Below are 27,592 nucleotides of genomic sequence, written 5' to 3'. Positions count from 1 at the left end.
TCCAAAATCCTCACCAGGACACAAATGCAGAAGTGCCATCACCATCATTCCAAATACAGTAGATACTGGCATAATTCAAAATTATTCATCAGAAACAGTGAAACTGAGAGATCATATTTTACCTTTTTCTCATAGAATTCTCAAGGGACATGTAAAATAGAATGTACTCAGGAGTTTTCTCAGAGCACTAAATGCCCTTGGGTAGTGCTCAGCTCTGATGATTTATCTGATTGTTTTTAAGGAGACATACATGAAATTCATGTTTTCTTGGCAAATGAGTTCTTCAAGAAATAATCACTGCAATTCAAAGAGTCAATGAGACTATGCACTGCAGGGAAAGATGATGGTCTGGGAAGCCTGAAAAAATATTCAAAATGCTTTGAGACAGGTACTCCTGTGACAGGGAGGAAATTAGAGCAGGCCAAAGAATAGTATTATAGATTTATGACACACTTGCCTTTTTCAAGAGAGAATTACCCTCTCCTCTCCATGCCAGTGAAGCCTGCAATCCCACTGACAGCCACAGTGCAAGCCATTAAGGATGGCTTTTACACCACAGCCAGAATCATCATTAGCAGGAGAAATATTTCAGAAACTCACATAGAGCTTTCCCTTCTAGAAAGGCATGAAGGTGGCACAGAGCTGGAGAAGTTCAAAGCAATGCCAGTTTCTACCAGGTTCCCTGGGTGGGGACAGCACACAGAGGCTGTGTCTGACCAGCCTGAGGTACAATTCAGTGTAAGAACACGAGCTGAAGCAGGGAGTCTGTGGGAGCTCACAACTCCTGCAGAAGTTAGGGCTGCAGAGGTACTTGGAGAATAGACAGGAGTGACATGGCAGGGTATTAGTCAGAGGCAGACAGCTCGTGTGTCTGAACACCGTGACATTACCTCAGAGATTTCAGCAAACTGAGCATTGGCTTGGCAGCATTTCTCTGCTGTCTCCATAGCAACTTCATAGTTATCCACAAAGGCCCGGTACACTCCCAGCTGGCTGGCCTGCAGGAAGCAAAACAAAATATAATAAATGCTGTGGAAGAAGGCAGCTTGGGATGGTCAGTCTTGGTATCAACAATCAGGTCATGTTTCATTCAAACCAAACAACTGCAGGGAATGCTGAGCAGGTCCAGAACGACATCTCTGACCTCTCAACGTTGTCTCACCAGCACTGGTGCCCTATGCACCCAGTCCCACCCTATGCTGAACAAGTTTACTTGTGAAGGATGTGAAAGCCTATGAGAATGACACATCCTTATTTCTGACATCTATTTTTCCCTTCTGAACTGCCAGATTAGTATCTATTAATACTGCAGCTCATTGATGTAACTGGAGCTGCTGGCTTTTTGCCACAACGTATGAATAAGGGAGGAATGATTCAGCCCAACAGCACAAATGCGACCCAAGTAAGCTACTTGTTGGCCTTTGCATGATGGATATACTATATCAAACCCAGATATTACCCATATCTGCATTAGTGAGCATTATTATAAGGGCAGCAGAGTGCTGAAAATACAGAAGAGAGATCCAGAGCACAATCTGTTCAGATGGCAGTGACTGGGGCACTAGGTGACAGAAAATGGCAATTTTTCCAGCAGAAGGAATATGGAATTGGCCCAGAAGAGGATGGAACAGGCCTCAGAGTGCAGTAGTAAGTCATTATTATCACAGAGTCTTAGCACTGATCCTGTTTACTGACTTAGGAATTGCAGCCATATTCCTGCCAGAGAACACAAGATCCAGCATGGGAAATCCCTGGGTAGCCTCCAAGCTTGTCTGGAGTGCAGAGCTGGCTTTGTGCTGCAGAGCTGCCAGGCTGGGCTGGGCACAGCTCAGCAGCCAAGGGTGCAGCAAGGAGACACTGCCAGGGGGCTGCACTCACCTCAGCACCACTGCAGCCTCCCTGAGCCTGCTGCCCCACATGGGCAAGAGGCAGAGCAGGGAACTTCTCACTGCTCCTTCCCTGTCCTGCTCTCTCATAACCACTGTGCTCCCATTCCCCATGGAGCTTTGTGCAAGAGGTGATGGAAGAGAAAAAGCCACTCTCAGGACAACATCCCTGCACAAACTCTGTTAACAGGGCTGAGGAACAGTGAGCTATTTCCTAGGTCACATTTTACTGAAAGACTAGAAACCAATCTCAGCCCTTATACAAATTACACAGTTATGACTGAAGCTGAAGAAAACTGTGCTCACTTATACCAGGGATGACCCCAGCAGCTTAGAGAGAATAAAATGTGTATTTGCCACAGAGGAACAATCCTGTGAAGATGCTGCTGTCAGAATTACTGACCATTTGCAGGGCTTATGCCATTCAGATTTGGATGATGCCAGGCAACCTGGCAGAGCTTTAAAGTTTCTCCATTCCCAAGCAGTTCTTTTATTTCCTGCTACTCCGAAACAGTCGAAGCTTTCATTTTCCTCCTCTGAATGTATCATCACAAAGACATCTTTTTCATTAAAAACTGAGCTTCCAATCAAAACAAAAATGCTCACACACCATTTTTGTACTGGTTTGATGTTTTTTTCAATTTAAAAGAATCTACTTTAAATGAAACAAGTTGGTAGAAATGGCTGGCTTTTGGACTTTTTTCTGTTTCTGAGGCCTGCTTCTGAGTGAGGATGTTTGCTAAATATTTCCTCATTTCTAAAAACAGCTCTAAAGAGTTTCCTTTCTAGCTATAAAAAAATATGTACAATATATTCTCAAAAAAAGAGAAGTGCATTTCACTCCCACATGCCTGGCATCTTTTCTTTTTCTCAACAGGAAAAGGTGTAATAACAGTCCATTTGATGTTGCAAATAGATCGTACTTTGTGCTAGAACACACAAAACTCTAAAACTCTTTGCATCCACTATCTGTAATTTCAATCTACTGTGCTGTTTTTTGCATAAGAGTACAGAAAATTAATGTCCCCAAGGACATCTGGGTATTTCAGTGTTTATTATCAGACTGCATGACATGACCAGGAGTAAACAGTCTGCTCCAAAAGATTTGATGTACATCCAGTGTAGATGCCTTAGAAAGCCTAATGTTCTTGCTGTCTCTCTCATCCAGTTGCTTCCCAGTGCCTGCCAAGAATTATCAGCTTTATCTCACCCAGCAAAGAGTTTGTAATTCCCACCACTGCTGGACCAAACCACCCAAAACTGAAACTGCTATGCCAGCTCAAAGCCTCCTGCACCAGGGCAGTTTGCTCCTTTGTTTCCAATGCTAATCCAACAAACTCAACAACTCTGCCACCAATGCAGAAAAATCAGGGGAACCTAAGAGCAGAGGAAGGGCTGAACTCCTGCACCCGAGATCAGCCAGCAACAAGAATTGGTGTGAAACAAAAGCCTGAGGAGCTGTGCAGTGATTAGAGGGTTCCTGGACAGCCCTGCCAAGGAACAGGTTCAGGTCTTCTCCTATCAGTGCCATTCCCATTGCTGCACCACATGTCCAGGGCAGCTTGTGAGGCTGCCACTTCCAGCAGCCTTGTGTCTGCTTCAGCAACCAGCAGCAGCTGGGTTTGTCCTCTCAAAGCAGCTGCTCAAATTGCATACCATGAACTGTTCACCACGGCACCAACTTGACCCCTCCTGGCTAAAACATGCTGGCAGTGAAAAGCAGATTCCTGCATTTTCATCTTGAGCTGCTGGCATGTACAGAAAACATCATCTTCCAGGCCAGCTCCCCCAGCTCCATAGGGGATGGAGCTGATGCTGGGCTACACAGCTGCTAACAATGGATGGACCCTGGTAAAGCACAGTCCCCAGCCAATAAACCCCTCACTGGAATGTCACTCCTACCCTGAGAACCAGAGGCACCTCAGGAATGCAGAGCTTCTTTTCTTTTCTAAAAGGGAAAAAACAGCTCCTTTAATCCTTTGCTCTCTGCACATGCTAGGGGAGAGGCTAAAGGGACCAAAAAAACCTCCTAGAATGCAAACAATTTGTCATCTGGCTCAGAAACTCAGCAATTTTAATTCAGCCTCAGGAATATGCTGTGTATGTCTTTGTCCTTTTCTGCACTCAGAGAATTTTGTTGAGGTTGCTTGGAGGACTCTCAGCTGCAGGTTGACTGCATCAGCATAACAGCAAGGGGAATTTCTATTCAGGATAGTGGCAGGAAAGCAAAGCCAGTGGTGATGACCATAAATCAGTATCAGGTAGAGCAAAGGACTAGAGAGAGAAAGGGAAGGATGTGTGGGAGAGTTCAACAGTAATGAGGAACACTTCACTATTGGTATTAAGAAGTTCACTTTGTAATACTGCCACTCTCCCATCTCCAGGAAATGCTTTGAGGACTCTGCAGAAACCCTGGAGATTCAACATTTATGTGAAACTGCATTTATTTTACCACCACAGCTTGCTGCAGTCTTTAATTAAAGACAATGAAAGAGCCACTTTTGCTGTAGGGCCTCCACTGCAGTGGCAAAGTGAGGAGGTGAGAAACCTCTCAATTATTCCAGCCACAGACTTTGATCCCTTTGGTCTGTGCAGTCACCAAAGGGACCCTGCAGCTCCTGTGAGGGGTACCAGCACCTTTGGTGATGGCAGCTGACTCACCAGCTTCTGGAAGAGGTCCCCAACACGTTGCTGGTGACTCCACTGCTGCACTCGGGGAAAGAGCCCATCATAGAATTCTTTGTGGATCTCATAGAGCTCAGGCACTTTGAAGAATATTGTCTCAATCTGCTGACTGGTCAGCACGGGCTGGGAGGTGGTGGCAGCAGCTTTCAAAGGCTTCATAGGCTGAAATGAGGGAAGAAGGAAATCATTATCATGAGAACCATGAACGTTCACCTTTGCCACACTGCAACACATCCCTCCACAGACTTATTTTTCATCCTAATAAAAAGTGAGATTTGCATTCACACAACTCCTGAAAGCTAGACATGAACAAGTTCTCTCATGGGGATCAGCCACCACGGTAGGTGGATTTTCCCTGGATATTAATGCTGCAATTAAAATCCTTTTGCACTCCATTTCCCTAATCTCTGTCCAACTGTACAGCAGTGTGTAATAATTAGCACAGGATACTTAAAGACAGAGCTCCTGGATACTGCCACATTAACAACTCCCAAACTCTGCCACATCCAGTCCTACCTTTAAGCCTCTCTCTCTCTCTGGGGGAGGAGTGACAGGTACCTTTTGCACCCAGCAGCTCGTAACCCACGGCACGTGAAGTTCAGGGACACTCTGGATAGAGGCAGCAGTGTTTGAGCTGGCCCCTGACCCCAGCCTTACCAGCAGCAGGGCCTCCAGGTGGCTCAGGTAGGTTTCCTCACTGGCTAGGATTCCTGACAGGACCCATTTTCTCATCTCCAGGCCCTTCTCCAGGTCTGGCTCACTCTACAAAGAAGTTGGTTAAGAGAAAAAAAAAATTAAAAATTAAAGAGCGGGTTGCAGGGAGAGTAAGAAAAAACCCCAAGAATGAGGATGGAGAGTAAAAGACCATTCAGCTGACCAGAGCACACTTGTTTTTTCAATTTACTTTCAGACTAAAAACCAAACAAAAACATCCACCTGAGCTCAGCATCTTGGTTCTAGAAATATGCAAACAAAAAGCACTACATAAATTTTTATTTACCAGCAACTGATACCCTTCGATTATTTACAGGTTTTGGCTTTAGTCATCCAACTGTGGTGTCTCAATTAGGTGCCCAGACAAAATACAAAACACTAAAAATTCAGAATTCATCCTCCTAAACAAATCTCAGGGCCCTTGTTCTGTGCAATGCCCTCCCAAGCTGTGAGCAGACAGGATGACTCCTCTGCACCTGCCCAGGTGTGCCTGCACACACCACAGCCACAGCCTGCCCTGCCTCCACAGGGCTGCTCCTCCTCCTGCTCCCCACTATTCCCTAAATGATTTTTCAGTGCCAGCTTGCACAGTGTCTATTTTTAGTGAGAGCATGGAATAATCAGCATGGCTTGGAATGTACAGGCTGATTTTCTTATTGGGATTCCATGAAGGAGTTCTTAACCAAAACAACTGAAGAGAGGGGAAAAAAGGCACGTGTCTATGTTCAGGGGCTAATGGGGAAGACTATGTTAAGAGAAGCAATAATCCCTGCTGTTGAATTTCAATTATCCCTCCTCTCAAAACTGTCACCTGACAAAGCATTTCACCTGATAAAGTGAAACTGAGTATTTCCAAAAACTCTAGAAAAATTTGGTCAAGCAATGAAGGTTATAAATAATGAGAAACATCTCCCTTTTACAGAGAGTCCTAGTCCCAGTTCTTTTTATTTCTGTCATTCACAGAAATAGCATTTTAAAAGTCTTGCAACCTTTTTATGTTGTTAAATGTCTCTAAGAATAGAGTCAGAAGTTGGCTCTGAAAGGGTACATGCTTTTCTAGGGATTTGGGTAGGTTTTTTGGGGCTCCATCCTACTTTTAATATCCAGAGGAATCTTCAGCTTTTGATTTCACAGTAGGAGGATCAGGAAGCAGAGCAGTACACTCCACTCTAGTGACTGAATATACAGCCCTACAGCTGCCCCCAAAACACTGCACTTAGTTTAGGATCCTCTGCAGATGTACAGATGAGGTACCTGGGCTAGAGGTTCAGTCTGCAGGAACTATCACATCCTGAGTGTGACTTTGAGCCTACGCACAACACAAAGAAAGAAACAGATCCTCACGCTCCCAGATATTTCTGGATTCTGTCTCATCAATAACCATCCTGATTTTTGAACAGTTTCATTAAATTTCACAAGCTATATTCTAGCCTAAAAGACTTGCAGCAACTACTTCATAAAATTTTTGTGAGGCATCAAATACCACCACCTTTTATTTAAAAGTGGCAGACAGAAGCTGTTCTAAGGAAATGAGTAAGATTTACACACATGTTAGGTACTACATGGAAAGAACTTTTTTTTGCATCCCACCTTTCAGTGACATTCAGTGAGAACCACAGTGCCTTTTAAAATTTTGAAAGGGCATCTCAAAGAAGGCAGAAATTTGTAATTCACCAGTCAGTGTTCAGAAAACTTCAGAAAAACACAAGTGACAAACTACATGGTCAAATGAACACTGCACCAGACTGTGCATCCATGGAGCACCCGTGTGACTGGCACAGAAATGTTCAACAAGGCTGTGACCATTGCTTATGGTTTCTGTGCTGGGAGTGCCTGCATGTCCAGCTCATGGACATGCTGTAAGGCATGGTACACACAGGTAATTGAGACAGGCAGCCCCAGGAGGGTTAACAGAGATTGCCTTCATCCAAATAGGAAGGGATGCAGCAGCCCTGGTGCAAGAAAAACACAATTGCTCTTGGTTTCCAAAGATTTCTTACAACACTTACAAAAGAAAAAGTGCAGCTACACAAAGAAGCATTGAGAAAAACTAACAGTGCTCCAAAGTCTGCATTGCTGAGGCTGAGGTAACTGGTCAATATTGACACAGCACTATAATTATCTTTACCAGGTTCTCTTGGAGGAGGTGAGGATTTAAAAAGCAGCTGGGTATGTTTGTAACATCTGTAAAGAGCAGCACACAATGACAAGTTATTTAAATACAACTTAAACTTCCCCATCACGACAGTGGCACAAGAGTTTTCCTCTTCACAAGTAAAAGCTTTAATTTACAAGCCAGCTCTTGCTGGGCACCGTCAGCTGACGGAGAGGCATTTTCTGCTGGAATGTTCATTTCCTCCCGTTACAAGAGATGCACTTTCAGAGAGACAAACATCTCCCAGGACACACTGCAGGCCTTCCTTCCTGGCCATTACCACAAGGCCACTGTGCAAAGCCCACGGTTTTGTCCTTTTTTAATAGGGGCATTTTTCCCAGTGTGATGCTCACAGAAGTGCAGCCTCGGCCACAGCCAGCCAGGACACAGGGCAGGGCCTGGCTGCTCTGTGCTCTGCACAGCAATTGCTCAAGGAGCCCTCAGGGGAGTGGATCCAACAATCACAGGGCACAGTACGAGATCTCCAATGCAGTACCTCCAATTTACATACAGCTTCCTCCAGCGTGAAAACATGATCCCCTGCCCCTGCTGTGCCAGGGATCAGTGCAGCACTAGGGAGCTGCTCTGGCCATTGTGCTGCTGCTCCTGCTCCCTCCTGGGAGCCGTGTCCTGACAAGAGCTCCTGCTGAGGGAGGCCTTTGCTCACAGTGGCAGCTGGGCTGCGTGCAGCACCACGAACATCTGGAAAACAGCCCCTGTGCTTCTTCAGCCTCAGGGTCCTTTTGAGTCACACTTGTTATGAAATGTACTCCAAGACTCAGAAATTCACGTGGTGCCAAAATCAGGAGGAAGAAGAGTAAGCTTATAATTTGGTATTACAACATTCCTCACTTACAGAGCTGGGAACAGGCTCACTGCTCACCCAGAACAGGACAGCAGTGAGCAGAGACTGGGACTGTGCTCCCACCCTGCCCACACAGCAGCCAAGCTGTGATGCACTCTGGGCCAGGGGCATTTCTGCTTTGCCCGTGTCTGACACAGAAGGGAAACAAAGAGCAACGCTGACTCCAAGAGCCTCACTGCCCCTCTGTGCCAGGACAGTTAAGAGGAACACCCTGGGCAGAGGTGCCAACTCCCCACCAGTACAGGGAGACCTGCCAAGGCTGAGGACTCCTTTCCCCTACCCTGGCAAGAAGGGAGCAGCCTGAAATCTTTGAGCTGCTTGTGGCAAGTGGAGGAGCTGGTGCCACATCTACCAGAGCACAGAGTAGGGGTAAGACACCTATTACCCAAGTGCAGATGGGATGCTCCCAGCAGGAAGTGGGAGCAGCCTGTATTGGCAAATCTAACCACTCAGCAGGGAGTGCCAGGTGGTCAGCAGTCCATCCCATGCTTCCTACCCAGCTTGGTTAGCCTGCTTTCCACTTGTACAAGTCTGACTGGTATTTCATGCTCTGACTGTCCCTGCCTCTTTGATGCCCTTTCTCTATTGCCTTCCCATCTTTTGGCTACCTCTCTACCCACACGTTTCAGAATAAATCTTACAGGAATGTACCAGGGCAGCAGTCAGAGCATTCCTGTCTCCCTGCTAAGGGAGCTGTGAGGACCCAGCACCCAGCCAGATCTGCACAAACAAGAAATCAGTGCTTTGCTTCCACTCCTCATGAACTAGGTTTAAAAAGCACCAAAACAATAAGGAAGGTGGAAAGCAGGCTACAGGAAATTACACAGGTATCTCACGCCTGTAAGATTCTGCAGTTCTCCTCTCTTCTCAACTGGGTGGTGCTTTTTGCTATTCCAAAGCCTTAAAAACCAAAAGATTGAGTCACAGAGCAATCTTGCAACCTGAACCACGGTCATTGAGAGGGGTTGGAAGCTCTGGAGATATCAGAGCACACACACTGGCCCCGAGCCATGGCTGGGTTCAATGTGTTTACAGCTTGTCAGCCTAAGTGCTTGAGTTTACTAACCAGGTTGGCATCGTGTGTTGTGTTCAATTACTGTGAGGCTGACATTCACCAGCTCCAAGGTTTAGACAGATTCAGCTCTTCCTGACTCTGGTGAAAGAACTCAGGGCTTCCTGCTTCTTGTTTAAATTAACAATGATTGTTTTCTTGTGAATGTTAGAAGAGCACAGATTACGAATCTGGAAACCACAATACGTAAGATTTTACAAAGAGGTTGCTGCTGGCACAGCTCTTTAACGAGAATCAGGGATTCAAAGTGGGTGTATAAAAGGCACTTTAACTCTTCCTTTGGTACAGGGTGTTCATACACCATGCAATGAATGCATTCAAAGGCAAGCTTTCCCTTAAGGACAGCTCACAGTCTCATACAGAAGCTGACAGCCTACAAAAAGCAGAAAAACATGCAGTTCAATTTATAAAGTGTAAATATGTTTGAAAGCTTCTGTTGGAGGTGTCTCATTGTTTTGGTGATATTAAAGAGGCCAAGTTCTGTAATCAAGCCAATCATGCTGCATGTGGGGAGGGGAAGCAGCAGGGAGAAGAGCCAACATTATTTATAACATCAGTACTGGTGTGCCAGCTCTCCTCAGGAAGGGCTGTACATCCAGGCAGAGTCCTTAAGGAGCAAAGAATTGGAGAATAAAAAGGAGAAACTGCATCTGTTGGGGGTGGTGAGGGGAAAGTGACAGTAAAACAAAACAAACAATTCAAATACTGAGAGGAAGAAAGGAGAATGATTAGGAAGTGCTGGAGGGGGAAGGACAAGCTAGCAAGAGTAGTACCAATAGCAGCAGTAATCCCATTTACTGCTGTAGCTTCAGAGGTCAGCTTCTCTGATCCCCTTGGGACCAAGCTAGGAGCAAAATCCACACCCTGCTCTGCCACAGGCCTGCTCTCGCTGAGCTGGCAGACAACAGGAACAAAGGGATCTGAGGACAGGCTGCACCAACCATGGATGCACAGCAGAAAAAGAAGGAAAAATTCTACCTGAAAGTCTGTAAGTACCAGCCAATTTCTCCTCCAAACACAACTGACAGTAGCAGGTAGCTGCTCAGCTTTAACACTCCTGCCTCCCTTGCTTTGATAAATGCAAGAATTGGAGAGATCTGTTTTGTCCAAAACTCATCTTCTAAATTCCTGAGAAGGGACTCCCCTCATTTCCTGGGGTGGTGGAACGAGCTTTGCTTTTCCACTGCCTGCCCTGCACAGAGCCCAGGCAGCCTCTGAGCCTGCCCCTACTGCTGAGCATCCTGACAGGCCTTTCCTATTTCTGCCCTTCCAGGGCTGCACCCTCTCCTCCTATGAGGAGCAGCCAGGATGACAGTGAGTGAGGCTTCCCCCCTCTCCCAGCCTTCTTTAGCCTCCAGGCTGCAAGCCACCCACTCTAAAACTCCTGGCAGTAACTCTTCCCTTCCAAAGGGTGTCAGTCACTGATTTTCCAGCTGTCCCTACACTTTCCTGTGGCCTAAGAACACTGCAGCAAGCTCTCCCTCTGTCCTCCTCTAACTTGACCCAAGTATTTTCTCTGCTCTTCACCCTCACTGTATAGGAAAGACAGACACATTCTTTCTGGGAGTGAATTATCACTATTTTTTTACCAACAGTCTGACACCTTCTGAAGCTACCAGCACTGTCTTATCTGGCAAACGTTTGGGCTGACATTTTCCAAGAGAGGTTCCCAGAATTTCTGTGAAGTTCAATCACAACAGTTCAGCTGTTACAGAAAGGAAGGTTTGGGAAAATTAAATCTCTTCTCAAGTTAAATAAACAAACAACTGAAGCATTAGTGGAACCTATTTCTACTTTTTCCTCTGTCCCTGTAGGCTTGCTTCAGAGCCAAGTTTGGCAAAAGCACTGATTTTATGGCAGGACATGTATCAGCAGCCCAGCCTGAGATTCCAGAAGAGCCAGAAGAAATGGAGAAAGTTGGGTCAGACCCTACAAACATTTATTAAGGGCTCATTTCCACACAAATGACAAGTCAAGGGCTGCTGAGATCCACACTACAAATTTCTGTGCTGCTTGTCCCTCTCCAGGTCACAGATAAAACTAATGCTGGTGCAGCCTCGTGCTCCTCCTTGGTCAGCAGGAGTTGGTGCAGTGGGCAGGGGGATGGGAACACAGCAGCCATGGCTGGAGTGGCACAGCCTGGGGGCAGAGCTGGCAGAGTCTCCTCATGAGATCCAGGGGGGTAGGGGGGAGAAGAAAACACTGCCCAGTGTAAACACCACAAACCTCTGGGAGCCAACTGCAACCCTCAATTGCTGGAATGGAATGTGCTGGGAGTTGGTCTCCCTGCACGCTGAGGGAACAGCAGGAGGCTCCTTCACAAGTCCAGGAGGTTTCCTTCATTCTCTTCTAGCAAGACACGCTGCTTTTGGCACTCTGCACTCCCTGTGGCAGCTGGACAGAGCAGGTGAACCCTGATGTGCTGCCCTATCAAGGGGTAGAGGTGCTCTAGGGAGGTGGAAGAACTCAGTCAAACACCCAGCAGAAAAATACAAAGCCCAGAGCAAGCCCATAAAACATGTCAAAGCAAAATGCCCTCAATATTCAGAGAGCAACAATGCAGTCCCCAAGAGGTCTCATGGAGGAGGCAGCTGAACATCACGATAAATGCTGCAAGGCCTGTGTGATAAGTGAGTGACTTAGATTTATATTTATAAAAAATAAATTTAAAATATCATTGTTTGCTACATTTTTCGTTTTCCGGGTGCCTGACTGGAGTGCTGTTAACTCTTGGTTGCAAAGTGAAATTAAAGGAATTTCACTTTAATGTGAAGAAAGCTGTGTTAAAAGTCAGAACCTGGTTTTGCAGAACATTACACATCTCACATTAAGCACCCAAAATTAGCAAAATTATGCTTTCCCATAACCTGTCTGCCCTGATTACCTGTGGTTCCATACCATCCTCTTATCTCACAGGAACATTGCAAGGACAATTAAGACCTGTGTGGCATTCCAGCTGTATTTGGAGTTAATGCAAATGAATACTTTTGTACCTAGACTGGAGTTTGCAGTGTCCTGTAAATAAGGTGCAGCTCTAGAGATGAAATATTGAATCCAGTGAGAACCATTCACTCCATCCACTGCACTCTGCAGGAGCCCACAGCAAAGATGGGACAATTGAGTAATTCAAAGTTATCATAAAGATTCAAGACTTCTTCGCTTCTGAATCACTTTACAACCTTAATGTTCTGTCACAATGTATGTGGTGCATGCATTGTGTTGCTGCACACAGTTCACTTCACTTCCAGACTCTGGTCATAAAAATAATCTGAAATTTTCAGAAATAACTGCAGGCACCACAGGTAAAAGGGCAAGAAGACAACTTTAAAAGCAAACACATGTAAACAAAACATGTTCTCTGCTAATCAATTTTGTACAAAAGAAAACAGGAGAGACATACATCCTGGTATTTTGGGTCCAACACGTTATGTGTTTGACACTTGATTTTGTTACTGATGTGTTTTCCACTTAAAAGCTGAAAACACAGCTCAGCAAAAGCCAGCTCACAGCTCATGATGGCTGAAGGTTCAACTTGCTTGGGAAATATCTGGATATAAATTGTCTCTTTCTGTTTGTCATCGGTGGACTGATCACACACAGGATCAAGTGAAGCAGTTGAGGTTCATGATTAGAAGTCTAATCTGTATCAGGACACCTCTTTCTTTTGGAAGCCATGAAACATCTTTTTATAATCAGAAAAAAGAAAGCAGCAATTTATGTCAAAAATAATTTTTGAAGAAACAGCCTTCAAGCATTATTAAAGTAATTTCTAAATTAACTACTGTTAAATGCTTATGAGACAATATTCAAATAACTCAAGAACAAGACTAACTATTAGGCAGTGTCTCTTGCAGGCCTCCAGTCACAGGCACTGCCATTACTGGTTCTTTGAAAATAACTCTCAGCCATATGTAGTCACACTGTGTTTTTCTTCATCTTGAGAAACATAACCTGAAAATCTCAAGCCAATATTAAAATGGTTTTGGAGCTTTTTTGAATTTGCTAATAATAATTTCTTCATTCAAAAGCCTCTTACATATCCCAAGAATTCTCATCTTGAGAGAGAAAAAAGCATCTCAAAATGAATACACCAAAGCATAAGCAGCTAACTAGATTCCACACTTTACAGTCAAATAAAATTCAGCAAACACCAACAATAGATCTACTTGATAATGCTTTAAGAGATCTTGACAATGAATTCATAAATGAGAAAGCATGAAGACAGTGCATCAGGAAGGATTCTTAGCCTAGAATTCATCCTGGAAGAAGTAACCAACAGACAGCAGAAGGATGTGGATAATGAACACTGAGCACTCATGGTTTGTGGCACTTCTCAGACTTGCCTTTTGATGCAAGGCAAATAAAAAACTGCCTGATAATGGTGATGGTGTTGATTTACACATACACTGATATCTCTAAAATATCCATAATTATCTTCCATGACATCTTAATTAACAGGAAAGAACAATATAAAGGAAACACATAAGTTAAAACACTTGGATGAGAGATTTCAAAGTGTCATTTACAATGTGGGAATTCAAGGCTGTTTGGCACATTTTCTTTGAAGTACTGTAGGAAGGAAGTGACAGTTGGCTTTGTGCTATTGAACATTTTTATGAATGGTTTGGGGAACCCAAAAGTTTGAAAATGACAAAGATATTCAGGGAAACAGCAACTTGGGACTCAAGTGCTCTGCAATCTATTGCAAAAGGATAAAAAGAAACAAAAGGTTGAAAGTCAAAGAGACTAATCCAAGTTGAAACAAAAACCATTTTGGACTGTGAAGACAGCAGAGCCAAGAGTTCTTTACCAAGGCATGCAGGTGACCCATTACCAAGAATACTGTAAAACCAAAAATAGAAATTTTCCTGAAGTTCCAAGCTATAGCCATGCTACTGAACCTGAAGCAAAACCAAAGCAAGGCAGACTGAAGACTTAAGCCACAGATCAGGCAAGGCAGTCCCTTCTGTATTTTTCATCTATGATAATTGATTACATAGACAGCTATTTAGTGAATAGTCAAATCCATTACAAGTAGTGGCCACCTCCCACCCTAAGTCATCATTTCAGAGCTGACATTTTAATTCTTTTTATTCCATTTTCACAGGGTGAAGAAAATAGGTCTTCTAGATGCTTGATCAAAACCCTTAACCTACCTGAAAATAACTTTTATTTTCCTTGTGAAAGGCAATGACAACTCCCATGCAGAGACATAGGAATGTGTTCTGTTCCACAGTCTCCCTTCTAAAATATTTGCTATTTAGAGACCCTCTCAACTGCAATTAGCCACCAATTCTCTCCACTAAAATGCACAAAGGGCTCAAAAATCATATAAGCAACATTGACCCCTGAAGTTCAGGCCTAGCATCAGCTAAAAGCCTAAGTTTAGCTTTAAATGTGCAACACCAGCTGGGCAGTGCTGTGTTATGGTGGGTGATGTCCCACAGCACAGCAGTCCCCATCCATACCCTGTGTCTTGGGTTCAATACAGGATGTGACCAAATGTATGGATTCTGTCACCAGCTGTTAAACCAGCTGTGATCCTGATCTCCATAGGAGATATCCTCTGTTAATGTTCCAGCTGTTAAACCAGGTAAGGCAGTCATCTTTATCTTCTCCACAACCCACCCTTCCTACAGGAAGATATCATTTATTAATGGGCCATGCAGTCCCAGGGCAGGGCTGATCAAATTCCATCATCCCATTGGGAGATGCTCCAGCCAGGGCAGGAGCCGAGCATTTCCTACCCAGATCAAAGGTGAGATTTGGAACAGCAGAGCAGCCTTTTCCCACTGGATCCCAGAGGAAAACCAGAGCCTTGCACATCATCCCTGAAGCTCTGGAGGAAAACTGCACCTTGTGCAGGAGCCCTGCTCCAGCAGAACCACATCTGTCACTGCAGGAGGATGCAGCCACCATGGAATGGGACTGCACCAACCCTGACTGACTGACGGGGGCACCTTGGATTCTCTGCCAGTGTTTAGGGTTTGTTCTCTGGAATACTGGATTTCTATTTTAATTTTCCTAGTAAAGAACTGTTATTCCCATTCCCTATTGCCTGAGAGCCCCTTAATTTCAAAATTACAATAATTTGGAGGGAGGGGGTTTACATTTTCCTTTCTTAGCAGACACCTGTCTTTCCAACCAAGACACCCCGGTAAGGCCAAGCACCCCTGGCAAACCAGAGGGCTGTGCTGAGCAGGGGAGGGCAGGGGAGGACTCACGGATTTGGTGGATTCCAGAGAGCCCGAGGACAGCGTGTCGCGGCTGCCGCGGCTCTTGGAGCTGAGGTGTGGCGAGGAGGACGGCGAGTCATCGATGTAGGGCATCATGTCATGGTGCCGCCTCTGCTCCTCGGCGCGGTCAGCATCGAACGCGTAACCGGGCGGGGTCCCCCCGAACGGGGCATCTGCAAAACACAACACAGCTCTGCTCACCCTGCAGGGTCCCGCTGCTGCTGGGGCCAGCCAGCAGTAAACACAGAGCCAGTGATGGCGAAACACAGCTCAAGGAGAGGAGGAAATATCATTAAATTCATGTTGTCACCAAAAGTTCATTTCACTTATTCTAAGACCTAAAAGGCAAAGTGCTTTCTTGCATTAGTGGTCATTTCATTACAGCTCTTTCCCTCAAAAGCATTAGCATTAAAATAAATGTCTCTATAAAAGTTACCAGTCCGGGTTTAGGAACCTACTGGGTAACAGACTCTGGGTTTTCTGTCAATCGAGAACTGATGGTGCCCCTGCCAGTTTAGGAAAGATAGGTAACAATAACTCAGGGGAGAACTGTAACTCTCTCCATACCTCTCAGCAACAAGAAGAGGAGGAAAAAAAAGGTCCTACATGTCAAGTGAACCGACCTACTGCCAAAAATAAAATCCCTAAAGGATCTCTTCTGTTGGCTGCCCCTCCTCCTATTTAGAGCTTAACCCCTTAAACAAATAAACAAACCACCACACTGTTCCCTTCTTTACATCCCGTCTCCCCTCCCCCAAAAAACCCTAAAACAACACATCCAAAACACAAGCAGAAAAGGAGGGTGGTACGAGGAGTCAAGTTAACCATTACTGCATGAGACAGCAATGAACTTCTGCAGGAAAAATGAGCAGCAAAACTCGTTATGGCATCTTTAGTTGCTGTGTACAGAGACTGCTCCTGCAAAAATCTGTGACAAGGACACACACTGAGCAGCTCCTTCTGCCGTAAGCTAAAAGGCTTTTCACCTCTCTGCACGAAGAAATATCCACAGAGGAGCCAAATTTGGTGACACAGTGACACTGCACCACGATTTCCATGGGCCTGTGAAGCACTTTCACCTGCCAATGCCCAGAAGTGTCCTGTGTGTGACAGTAACAGACATGCATGGGCCACTGTCCACAAAATGGTAGAGCTGTTGTTCTTTCAGCCACAAGTCACAGAATGCCATCCTTCTCCCCAGACTGAAAAATAACCCCAAGGAGATAAGCTAGATCTGCCTTTACAGAAGCCAAGGAGCCTTATGGAAGACAAAGCCATCAAAAAAGGAAAAACAGTTACACTTGAACACAAGTAGAAGAAATTTCTTGTTTTCACAAATATCCAGGTTCTGTGAAAATAATAAGCAGCTGCTGCCAAGCATACTAATAATCCTGTTATACATCACTAAGGCAGGGTGGAGGAGTAACATTTTAGAGCCCACTTTCCTCCCTCACAGTAAACTCAGTTAAAGCATGACTCATTTCAGTAAAAGATGTGAACTTTATGTGGAACAGAATAAAACTTGATCTATGTGGCTTTTTCAGGAGGGAGAGCTGGTCTGGGGAATTTACACAAACAATATACTGAAAACCCAACAATAAACTCACTGTAGATGTGAGACTCTGTCTCAGTTTGTACCAAATGCCACCCAGCTAAGTAACAGCCTGGTACAAGGCCTTTAGGCTGCTGAAGGACTATTGAAACATTATTTTAACAAACTCAGTGAGTTTTATGTGGCCCACCTGCTCGAGTTATTACCTTGTGCTCAAGCTCTCAGAGCTCCTCAAAAGACTTGTCAGATTGTGCACAATCACAGTAACAAAGGGCAGAGGGAAGGTGGTATCTGTTCTCTGGAAGGAACCTTGGTCTAGAAGTTAGAGGTTTCCAGAGTCCACAACCATGTAGAAAACACCATGTAGGTTGATTTGCTAAACAGCAGCTTGAATGGGAGTTGCTGAAAACAAGAACTTCCTAACCCAAGAAAGCTGTGATATATCACTGACAATTGAACACGGGTGTTATCCATGGAGGAACTCTGCTGGCCCCAAGCCCACTCAAGGAAGAGTTCCTTTTTCCTGCAGAAGTTTCTCCAAACTATTCTTATCCAAACCAATTTCTCCACACTCACACAGTAACAAGACCAAGTCACTGTGCAGAAATTAAGGCAGGAATATTTTTTTTTACTCCCAGTGCTCACTCTCAAAATGAATAGTTTGCTCCACTTCTGTTAGTGGGGGAGTAAACGTGGACTAAAATACATTAGCAGAAAGGCTTGCAGTGAATAACAGTATTTCCACTTTCCTCATTTTCTCCAGCTAAAAAACAGCTTCACATTTCTACCTCCCATAATGTGTTCTGTCTCCTACTGCACAGGCAAACCTCTACCTGAAACTGGAAGAAACATCAGGTGGAGGATCAGCTCAGAGGGATATTTATTTCTAGCTTTGCAACAAGATTCAGTCTACCTTCGAATCACTTTGTCTCCCTAGCCATAAAAAAAGAAAGTCAGTCATCTTGACAAGGCATGAATCTATCAGTGTCACGACTGCTATGAGATCTGTTCATAAAGCCCCACATAGAATTTAAAACTTTATTTCTGTATCCTCCAGGGATTCTTCACACATTAAAAAGCTTAGAAGTGGTGATAATTCCTCTTCTTTCTATTATTGCTGAATAAAGCACTGAAATCCACCTATGGAGATTTTAATTATCTCAAAGGCAGAAAGACCTTCTTGCTTTTATTTGCCATTTTTTCCAAGACAAGCAAAGTATTGCCATAGCCAGCACACAAGCCTGAACACCAGGAACAGAGGTAGCCTTGTGTCTGTGTGATTAAAGAGCCCACTGTTGCCAGGGAAACTGGGTTATCCACATCTTCTCAGCCCAGCACAATGCTCACAGGCTGCTCACAGCCTCCACCTGGGAGCAAAGGAAGCAGAGTAAAGAGATCAGAGCCAGGAGCTCACCTGCTCTGACACTTCCAGCTGCTCCAGGTGTGCAGTGCTCCATGGCAAGTGGAGACAGCACATGGGCTCAAGCCAGAGCACTCGGTTTCTTAGCCAGTGCCTCTGTTAAAGTCAGCATTAAGAGGGTTCTTATTCTCATTTTAAGGCCAGCCAGTCTCAGAGTTACTATCAATAACTTTGCCACCAAGGCAAAGAGGAAGATGAACCACAGCAATAACAGGTAATTGCTGATAAAAGGGCAACCAAACCAGGCTGATGGGCCCCAACACGGTGTGCTGGGAGACACTGAGGACACAGCTCCACGTGTGCTCTGCTTCTCATCTCACAGCAGGCACAGCCCTCTCTGCTCCTCCTGGGGTACCCTGAAAGAGTTCTCATCCCACAAAAAGCAGCAGCTGTGACCCACAGAAATGAGGTCTCTCAGTATACAAGAGGAACTATTTCTACCCCTGGCTCTCTGACATTCCCTTACAGTACCACTCTCCTGCCCCAGCACGGGGGCAGTGAACCAGCTGTGAACTACCTGGGGCTACAAAGGCTCATCGTTAATTCACAAATTCTGCAAAAAAATGCTCAATCATTTACTTCCATCTTTGCTTCTGACAGCAACAGCCTGGCCTTGCTTTGCTTCAGCTTATAAGAGTCTGTTCTAATATTTCCCTCCTCAGTTACCGCTTCCACCCTCTCATCTTGTTTTTCATCTCTGTCCCATTTTCATTTTCTTTTTGTTTTTCTCAAGCATAATATTCCTTTCCTCTGTGACCTTGTGCCTCCCCTCTTTTAAACTGCTTCCCTCTCTCACTGCTCCAATTTCACCTGGCTGGGGGGTAAGGAAGAACCTACCAAATTTAGAGTTAGGAATTCACTGGCACTCTGAGTGAGCACAGCAACACTGCTCCCTTGTCCTGTTGCCTACACCCTTCCTGCTGGGTGCCACATTCATTCTTTGGAAATATGAAATCATAGACCTAATGTGAAAGCAGGAAGGGTAAAAGAAATTAACTTCTAAGTAAAAAGAAAGATTATCTGCATCTAATCCACAGCCACACAATGACTCAAATGCACGTGTCATACTTTCACAGCAGCACAACATCCATAGCTGCTTGAGAGGCTTAACAGCAGCATGCAGAGAAGATTCCAAAGGAGCTGTGCTCCAGCTAATCCTGCTAAAAGAGCAGTGAAGCCACAGCAGCTCAGACCTGCTTGCCTAAGTAAATACCTAGAATCCTGGAGGGGGAAGGGAGCTGTGCATCCTGCCAAAGCCCCACATCACTGTGGCTTCTTTGTGAGTGGTACCAAGGCTAGCACAAGTTTGTAATGTCTACACTCACTCCAAAAACATCCCCACAGCTGCAGAGCAGAGCTAAGGCAGTTTGCACCCCTGTGTTTCTATGCCAGGGAATGTGTGAGGCCATAGTTTGACAATGCATTGTCTTGGCAGCAATAGGGTTTTAGGTTTCCCCCACCAAGCCATAAACCACTTCACTGTCCTTTTTCCTCTTATCCCTTTAGTTCTGCAACCCCACAGATGCCTGTGGTCCAGATAAAGAACTCAGCCAGCTCAAAGAAAAATATCTTTGACGCTTCCCTTCTAAGCTGGATCAGCTCTGTGATCTAGTTCATGGCTCAGAAATCCAAACTGGAAGGATACATGCACAGTAGATATGGGGTGGGTACACTTAAAAGCTTCTACTGCAACTGAAGAACACATTAGCAAAACACTGCTTCATTTTCCTTCAGGCTGAAGCTTAGTCAATTCCTGGGATTTACACACGGCTGCTTCAGGGAGAAGTTACCGGAATGCAACACCCCTTCTTTTTTTTTTCTTCCTTTGTAACCTTTAAGTTACTAATGTGCCTTCCAACCTTAGCTCCAGCTTTTGCATATCACTGTTTACTTGGTGATAAACAATACAGAAACATGTCATTTTATTAGTGCTGGCCAGGCTACTTGGAGAAGGATCAGGGATTCAGGCCCAGTGCTGAGTACATGTAGAAGGTACATCAGTGTGGATGGGCTGTGAATGCAGCTGCCTGGGGAATACAGCACCATTCTCTAAAAGATATAATAACTAAGCTATGGAAAGCTAAACATCTTATTTCCTTGACATATACCTGAATCATCATCTCCAAACTCAGGAAATAGCATACTCGATATGTACAATTTCACACAAAACTGAGGTTCACAAACGATAATTATGGTGTTTACCTATACCAGAAGCCTGTCCCCTAGGCCACAAATATCAAAAGAAAAAGAACAGATACATTTGCCATGTCAGTTCCCTACAATTTCATTTTTCTTGTACGGATGAAGAAAAGCTTCCACTAGGATGCTAAACAAATTCAAAACAATTTTCTTCATCCTTATTCTCTCTTCTCCATGCAAAGACAGTACAACTACATGTAAGGATGTTCAGTGAACCCTGAAGCCCGCACTCAAGTACAAAACCAATTCATTTAGCAACAAAAAGTCCCATTAATTTGCAAACTCATTGTTCAGTATGAGGTAAAATCAAAGACAAAACCATCCCAAGTTAGCTCACAGCCCGCCTATGGCCTCAGACCGTGTTTCTCCTTTAGGCACATGAAGTGAAGCCAGCTATGAGTGCTGACAGACTCTTACCAGGCACCCCATCACTGGCCACTGAACAGTTCCAGAGGATGATCCCTCACACTGCTGAACAAGCTGGCTGGGAGCTTGGGCTGCAGAAGCACAACTGCAGTGAAACACAACACAGCTCACCCCAGCAAACAGCCATCAGCCAAACCCAGAGTTAAACAAGCAGTTTCACACAGGCTGCACCGTCCCTTCTGCAGGAGACCTGAAACCCTCTCCAGGGAACAGAACAAAAGAGAAACAGCACCCCAGGAAGGGAGGTTTCTAAATGCATTGCTGGACACTAGAACGACAACTACATCTTATGCAGCACGCAAAAAAGGAGTTTGGGAATCCAAAATTTCAGCAGGTTTTTCCACAATCACCAACATCCATTTCAGTTTTGCATCCTCTGCTCTCTAGTTCCAGTAAGTAAACTCTCAATCATGTGGAGTGGCTGCAGCAACAAGACCTGTCCCATGTAAATTTTACACAATGCTTCGATGTCTGCTAAGGATGGGTAAGACCCTCACACGAAAGTTAAACGTGTGTGCATGTACAGATTGAGAACTGCATCTTATTTTTGAGATGGAAGGAGGAGAAAGCAATGTACTTTCCATATGGAAGCAGCAGGACAGCTGGTGGTTGTCTGCACCCTCCCTCCCCCGGGGGATCCCAGGCCATGGATGTTAACCAGCCTCCAAGAAACTTCTGTCTCTACCACAGATGAGCTTTATCCCCACAGCAGACAGCGCCTTTAAGTCTTTAGGAGATGAATTAACTGCAGTCCACTTTTAATCTTTTAGGTGTGTCAAACTCAGATCATTAAACATCTAAAAAAGAAGATCAGAGTTCTTTAATCTGCCCATGTATTCCATGAAGAGTTCATGCAGAGACCAGAGGACAGGTCGGATCTGTTTGCAGCAGTCTGTTACTGAGACGCTGCATTTGCTCTCATTGGCGTATTTGTGGGGACAGATTAAACATCCAGGCACATCTAATGCCCATGCAGAAGAGGCTCCATCATCCACCCATAATGTGAAAGCTGGGGCTACTGAGGCCATTCTCCACCTCAGGGAAACCTAAGGCATCCTCCCACAGGACAGAAGGAGCTGCTCACTACAGCTACTGAGAGTCATTAGAAAAATCCAGGAAGCTAACCTGATTATCCAGCAGAGTCCAGACAAGACTGCTCTGTAGCATGCAAATTCCAAGGATCTCCCTTCTGCCAGCACAACTTCCCTGCTGCTCATCTTTACTCCAGCCAGCAGCCCTGGAGTGCTGCACACTGAGGAATCACACACACCTCACACCCAGCCAGGCAGCAGGGCAGGAGCAGCAGAGGTGTAAATTCCCATCTCTCCAACACATCTGACACGGAGCAGTTTCAATCCAGCTGAAATACTGGGAGGGAAACGCCACAAACCAGACAGGGGAGTCCAACCCATAACAACAGCTGTGATTAGGAGGAGAACAGGTTACACCTTCAGGAGATGTGGCCTTTCAAACACAGGGTGTCTCCACAGCCACTTGTAAATTTTAGGATATACTACAAGCAGTGGGGTGTGACTAACATTAGGGGATGAAGTTACACCCATTGCCACCGCAAAAGGCAAGACTTGAGCGGGTCTCTGTGACAGCTGACTGTGCCAATGTCCCAGTGGCTGCTGCACATCCTCCCAGGCACTTACAAGGTTTAGAGCCCTAAACAGCAAACACACACCTACACCAACCAGGGATGTTCCCAGCATGACTGACTGCAAATATCTTGCCAACAGGTAAAGACAGAGAAATTCGGTCGAGGCTGAATTACACAGGCAGCACCCATGCAAGGAAGAGAGTGTGAATACTCACACTGCAGGCCAGGGCCCAAAGCAGTAAAACTCCTGTTACCTTTTTTCTTTTTTCACTGTTCCTCCTGTTTACCACTGAGTGATAATGGCACAACATTACACCCAATAACATGGATGAATACCTCAGTTTCCTGCCTTAAGAGAGAGCAGAAGATGAATGTCTTTCTTTACAGCATCTATGTCTTTAGATTCCTCTCCTGTTCTATGTTTTCTCAGGCAAGTTGGAAAGGTTGCCATGTTCAGTTCATATTGGCAGTCAGGCCACTGGATGTCCTTGGCAAAGGAAAGCCCAAAGCACACTGGAACACCTTTGAACCTTAGAACAGTTTTCTTTTCCTCTCTTTACTCAGGATTGTCCACCAAGTTTAGATGTTCTCATTTACTGCAAATCCAACAGGCAGAAAGCAAATTTTAGGCCTGGTTGTTCACATATGGAGACTTTTGAGCACAGAGATACATGGACAGGGAGCCACATTCAGAAGTATGTGTGGCTTTGTGCCAAAGGCACCAGGACCTTTAACATTGACTACATCAGAGGTGCAAACTGACTGAAAGACAGAAAAAGTTTCCATGAAAAATAAGGTAAAAATCATCAAGAGCAAAACCAAACAAGTAAACAACCATGAACCATGCACAGCTGTAAGGAGAAGAACCTGGAAGTCAAAAATATTTCCCAACAATAGCAGGGCCTTCATTATGAGGGCTGAAGTTCTAGCATTCAAGCAGTTTCCCCTGTGCAGGTTCCTGTCCATGTCCACCCACTGTCCTCTAAATCACATTTGCAGGGACCATGGCAGATGACAGTAGGAGCTGGCTAAGCTACAAATAACTGCAAAGAGTGTTATTTGACAAGCCAGAGCAGTTCCTATTCCATCTCATTGATCCTCTCCACACAATGCAGCAGTGTAAGAGCACAGAGGTGGGATGCAGCAAATATGACTGCTCAGGTCAGCACTACTGCTGTGCTAAATCTACAGCCTTCACTTCAGTTCTAAAAAAAACAACATCACTAACAAAGCCCAAGTGGAAACTGCATGTACTGACTGTACTGGGAGGGCTGCTGCTCTCATACCCAGTGTGGCTCTGTCATCTGCCAAGTGAATGGAAGAAAATTCCAACCATGACCAGCATACTATTTATTAATTCACTCTTCAGAGTTGTCTCAGAGTTTTACAGTCACTTCAAACAACAGTTGGCAACAGGAATCTTCAGAGAAGCAATTATAAAATTAATTGAAACAAAATGAAGCAATTCTCATCCCATGATCTCTTAAAACCCCTCCCCATTTCTATATACATCTTTTCCTGTATTTAACTAGAGCAGACCAACAGTCCTGGCATGTGGAGAGGAAAGGGCCTGTTCAAACAAGAGTTTAACTGAACTGACAGTTCTGTGAGAAGGGAAGGGAGGGTCAGCCCTAGGCAGTGGGGGGTATTAAAGTCTATTTAAAAGAAACAGTAAAATGTCTGATAGGAACACTGTTCTGTTTCTAATCTTCAACCTCTTTCAGGATGAGTTGCTTTGGCTTTATTTTTTTTGCAATATTGTTTGGTTTCCTCACTAGTGCAGCTGGGACACTAAGAAGCCAATAAAGGTAGCTGCCCTCTTCCTGTTTACACTGTAAATCTATCCATTGACAGCTTACTTGTAACATTGTGAAAAATAAGCTATTGATTTACAATCTCGGCCTAGAAAAAGCAGCCCAAGCTAAATGCCTTGGTAGGCAGATGGTTCTGCCTACACCACTGACAACCCTTTCTGAACACAGCTGCTGCCCAAGCTCAGTGTCTTCCTGTCATCTGGCTGGAGAAAAAAAACACTTTTGTGTCATTCATAATCATGGCAAGGTAGTTATAGGAACTTCTTTTAATTAAAGATGCTGGAGGTGGAACACAGCTTCCTACCAGCAGTAATAAACATCGTCTTCTCCCCAGTCTCTTTCCCCTTGAAACCACTAGTTTAAGATAAAGGTCAAGGTCTGCTCTGGGTTAGGAAGTTCTCAGCTGACATACCACACCACAGTTTTTTCAGAAACTGTGCTTCTGTGTGGAACCTGCTTTTAGAAGTCCTCCTCTAATTATTATGAAAAATAAATGTAGAAAACCACAATTCAAGAACAAGTAGTGGTGCCAGAGTTCTCTGAGAAGGTGCACAGCAGATGAGAGGAAAGACTTCTCAGTGTGAGCTCATGGTGTACTTCATCACACACCAACAACACTGCAGCATCATTGACTGATTCACTGCTGTTCAGATTTTATTAAAACATAGCATAAGAGGGAGCTTCTTTTGGTAACACAGATGTGTTACACCACCACTTCATTAAGCCCTGCCATCCCACAGCATGAATGAGCCAACAAGGGATTCTGAGGCCAAGCCAAGGGGAAGCACTAAAATGCCAATGAATTTCAGCCAAAGGAAAACAGGACCACATGACAACTGTGAACCAACTAAGACAAAACAACCTGTGTAGATGATGGTGTCCCCCAAGAGCTTTGTTCTGTACCCAGACTTGTGCAAACAAAGCAGAGCTCCTGCTCAGACAGCAGCTCCCAAAGCAGACTGAGTGTTCTCGTGCCCAGCAAGTCACAAAGCAGTTTCACTCAGTAACTTTGCACCCAGGCCAAGAACTGAGCTCCTGCAGCTCCCCAGTAGAGAGGAGCTGTGGATATGCAGGGATGCACAGAGGCAGGCAGGATCAGAGCCTGGCTGCCTGAGCAGACAGCTGTGACTGCTACACACACACACACATTCTTCAAGGACACCCAGAAGCTGCAGTTCAGCTCGCTGGTGCAGGAAAGGGCAAAGCAGGAGAAGGACTTACCTGTGAAAAGAGCTCTGTCCAGAGCAGCCTCTGCACTATGGCTGTACTGCAGGTGATGGAGCCAAGGATTGCCCACAGCCAGGACTCACCACCAGGCAAGTCACAAAATAAACAGAGTTTCAGGGGAGTGTGATTGCACATCCCACATCCTTGCACAAGACCTCTTTCCCTTGAGGTGAAAAAAGCTTGTTAAGGAAACACTCTAGACACAGAGCTAAAAACCACAAGATATATACACCAAGTGTCTGTATATAAACACACACACACATATATATATATATATATATATATATATATATCTATATACACATACACCCCACAGAAGAAGACTGATTAGTCGTCCCAGCTATCTGGGAGCAGGATCTGGTCTACCAAAATACAGACTGAACCCAAGCAATCCACAGCAGACCCCTACTGAGCAGTGTGCACAGCAGGGTAAGATTTTAAAAGATTAAGCAGTACAGCATGGACACTCACACTCAGAGCACACACAGCCAATGATGATGCTCGCTGTGTTAACCCCCTCATTTCCAACTTCCACTGCTTCATAAAAACAGGTGAAGAGTCCAAGCAGCTATTCCAGAGCATAACATCAGCCAGAAGCAGAGAATTCTCACAGGAGCTGGTTTAAAGTAAGAAAACTTTAAAACCAATACCGCAGCAAAAGAAATGCTTTCTCCATATGGTTTTGGAATTACTTTCTCCTTTTATTTCCAGTGGCACACCCCTCCCAAAAGAGCCAGACAACTATCCTTCAAGCTGAAGCACTGAAATTCCATGACTGATAATCACAGTGGTCTGACACTGGCACTTAAGGCCTGCTTCTGATTTCAAGCCTGAAAAAAAAAAAATCAATTATTTACCAGAATTACGACCTACTTAGCAGATAATAGCCTGGGATCTCCTCCCTCCCCCCTTTACAAGCAACATTTTGCTAGAGAACAAAGCATTAAAAAGGAAAGTAGGTGGGAGTAGCAGGGGCAGGGGCTGTTCTCAGGAGCTCTCAAGCCCCAGTGCACCCACATCACCCAGGTAGCCCCAGGGGCAGCAGGTGAGGGGAACAGGGACCCCTGAGCCCCACTGAGCCCTTGGCTTTGGCTGAGTGCTGCAGGGAGCTGGCCTGGCACCAGTGCCTGTGGAAACCCTAGCTGTGACATGTTCTGCATGAACTGACACTGCAATCAGTATTTGGAGAGGAGAGCAGTTCTACAAACACACAAACACAAAGAGAAGCTCTATGGAGGGCAACCTATAATTACGAAGAGAAAAACTTCAAATATTTGAGACAAGATCCAAAATCTTCAGGACACTGAGCTTCCAAAAGCCCTTTATATCAGGCAAGAGATAAGAGACTGCTTTACAAGTACACATATGGTCTTGGCACTTGAACCAGACACCTTAGAAAGAATATGGTCCTAAATGACTCTTTGGTATCATTCACTTCCAGTTAACAGTGGTGGGGATACAGAAACTCACAGCAACCTGTATTGCAGTGGAAGGCACTTTAACCCCACCTACCCCAAGAAACCGATTTAGAAATTATGTCAACCTAAACTCCTTATATAGTCCCGAGGCATGGCCGGAAGCAAACAAAAATCTTACTTGGGATAAACTGCTTAGTGGAAGGGAATCAATCACTTGTCAACAGAAGAAATCCTCACAGTTATGCTCCCCCTGTCAGAGGGACAGGATCCAGGCCATGTTTTCTGACTTGACTGGACCATTTTGAAAGGAAAAAAGGTTA

General features: G+C 44.9%; 1 protein-coding gene across 1 annotated transcript in view; it reads right to left on the bottom strand.

The window, feature by feature from the left end:
- The window catches only part of BCR (BCR activator of RhoGEF and GTPase), a 98,619-nt gene that overhangs the window by 35,991 nt on the left and 35,036 nt on the right, over window positions 1–27,592 (bottom strand). Inside the window, exons 3-6 of the mRNA XM_014894700.2 lie at window positions 15,602–15,786; window positions 5,229–5,333; window positions 4,548–4,733; window positions 891–998 (exon numbers count right to left, since the gene is read on the bottom strand). Of these exons, the coding sequence (XP_014750186.2) occupies window positions 891–998; window positions 4,548–4,733; window positions 5,229–5,333; window positions 15,602–15,786 (584 nt within the window). The remainder of the gene's footprint in view (window positions 1–890; window positions 999–4,547; window positions 4,734–5,228; window positions 5,334–15,601; window positions 15,787–27,592) is intronic.

The sequence above is a fragment of the Sturnus vulgaris genome, chromosome 19, assembly GCF_052056855.1.
Source record: "Sturnus vulgaris isolate bStuVul1 chromosome 19, bStuVul1.hap1, whole genome shotgun sequence".
Taxonomy (NCBI): Eukaryota; Metazoa; Chordata; class Aves; order Passeriformes; family Sturnidae; genus Sturnus; species Sturnus vulgaris.
The sequence above is the reverse complement of the archived record's forward strand: the minus strand, read 5'-3'. Positions and strand labels throughout refer to the sequence as shown.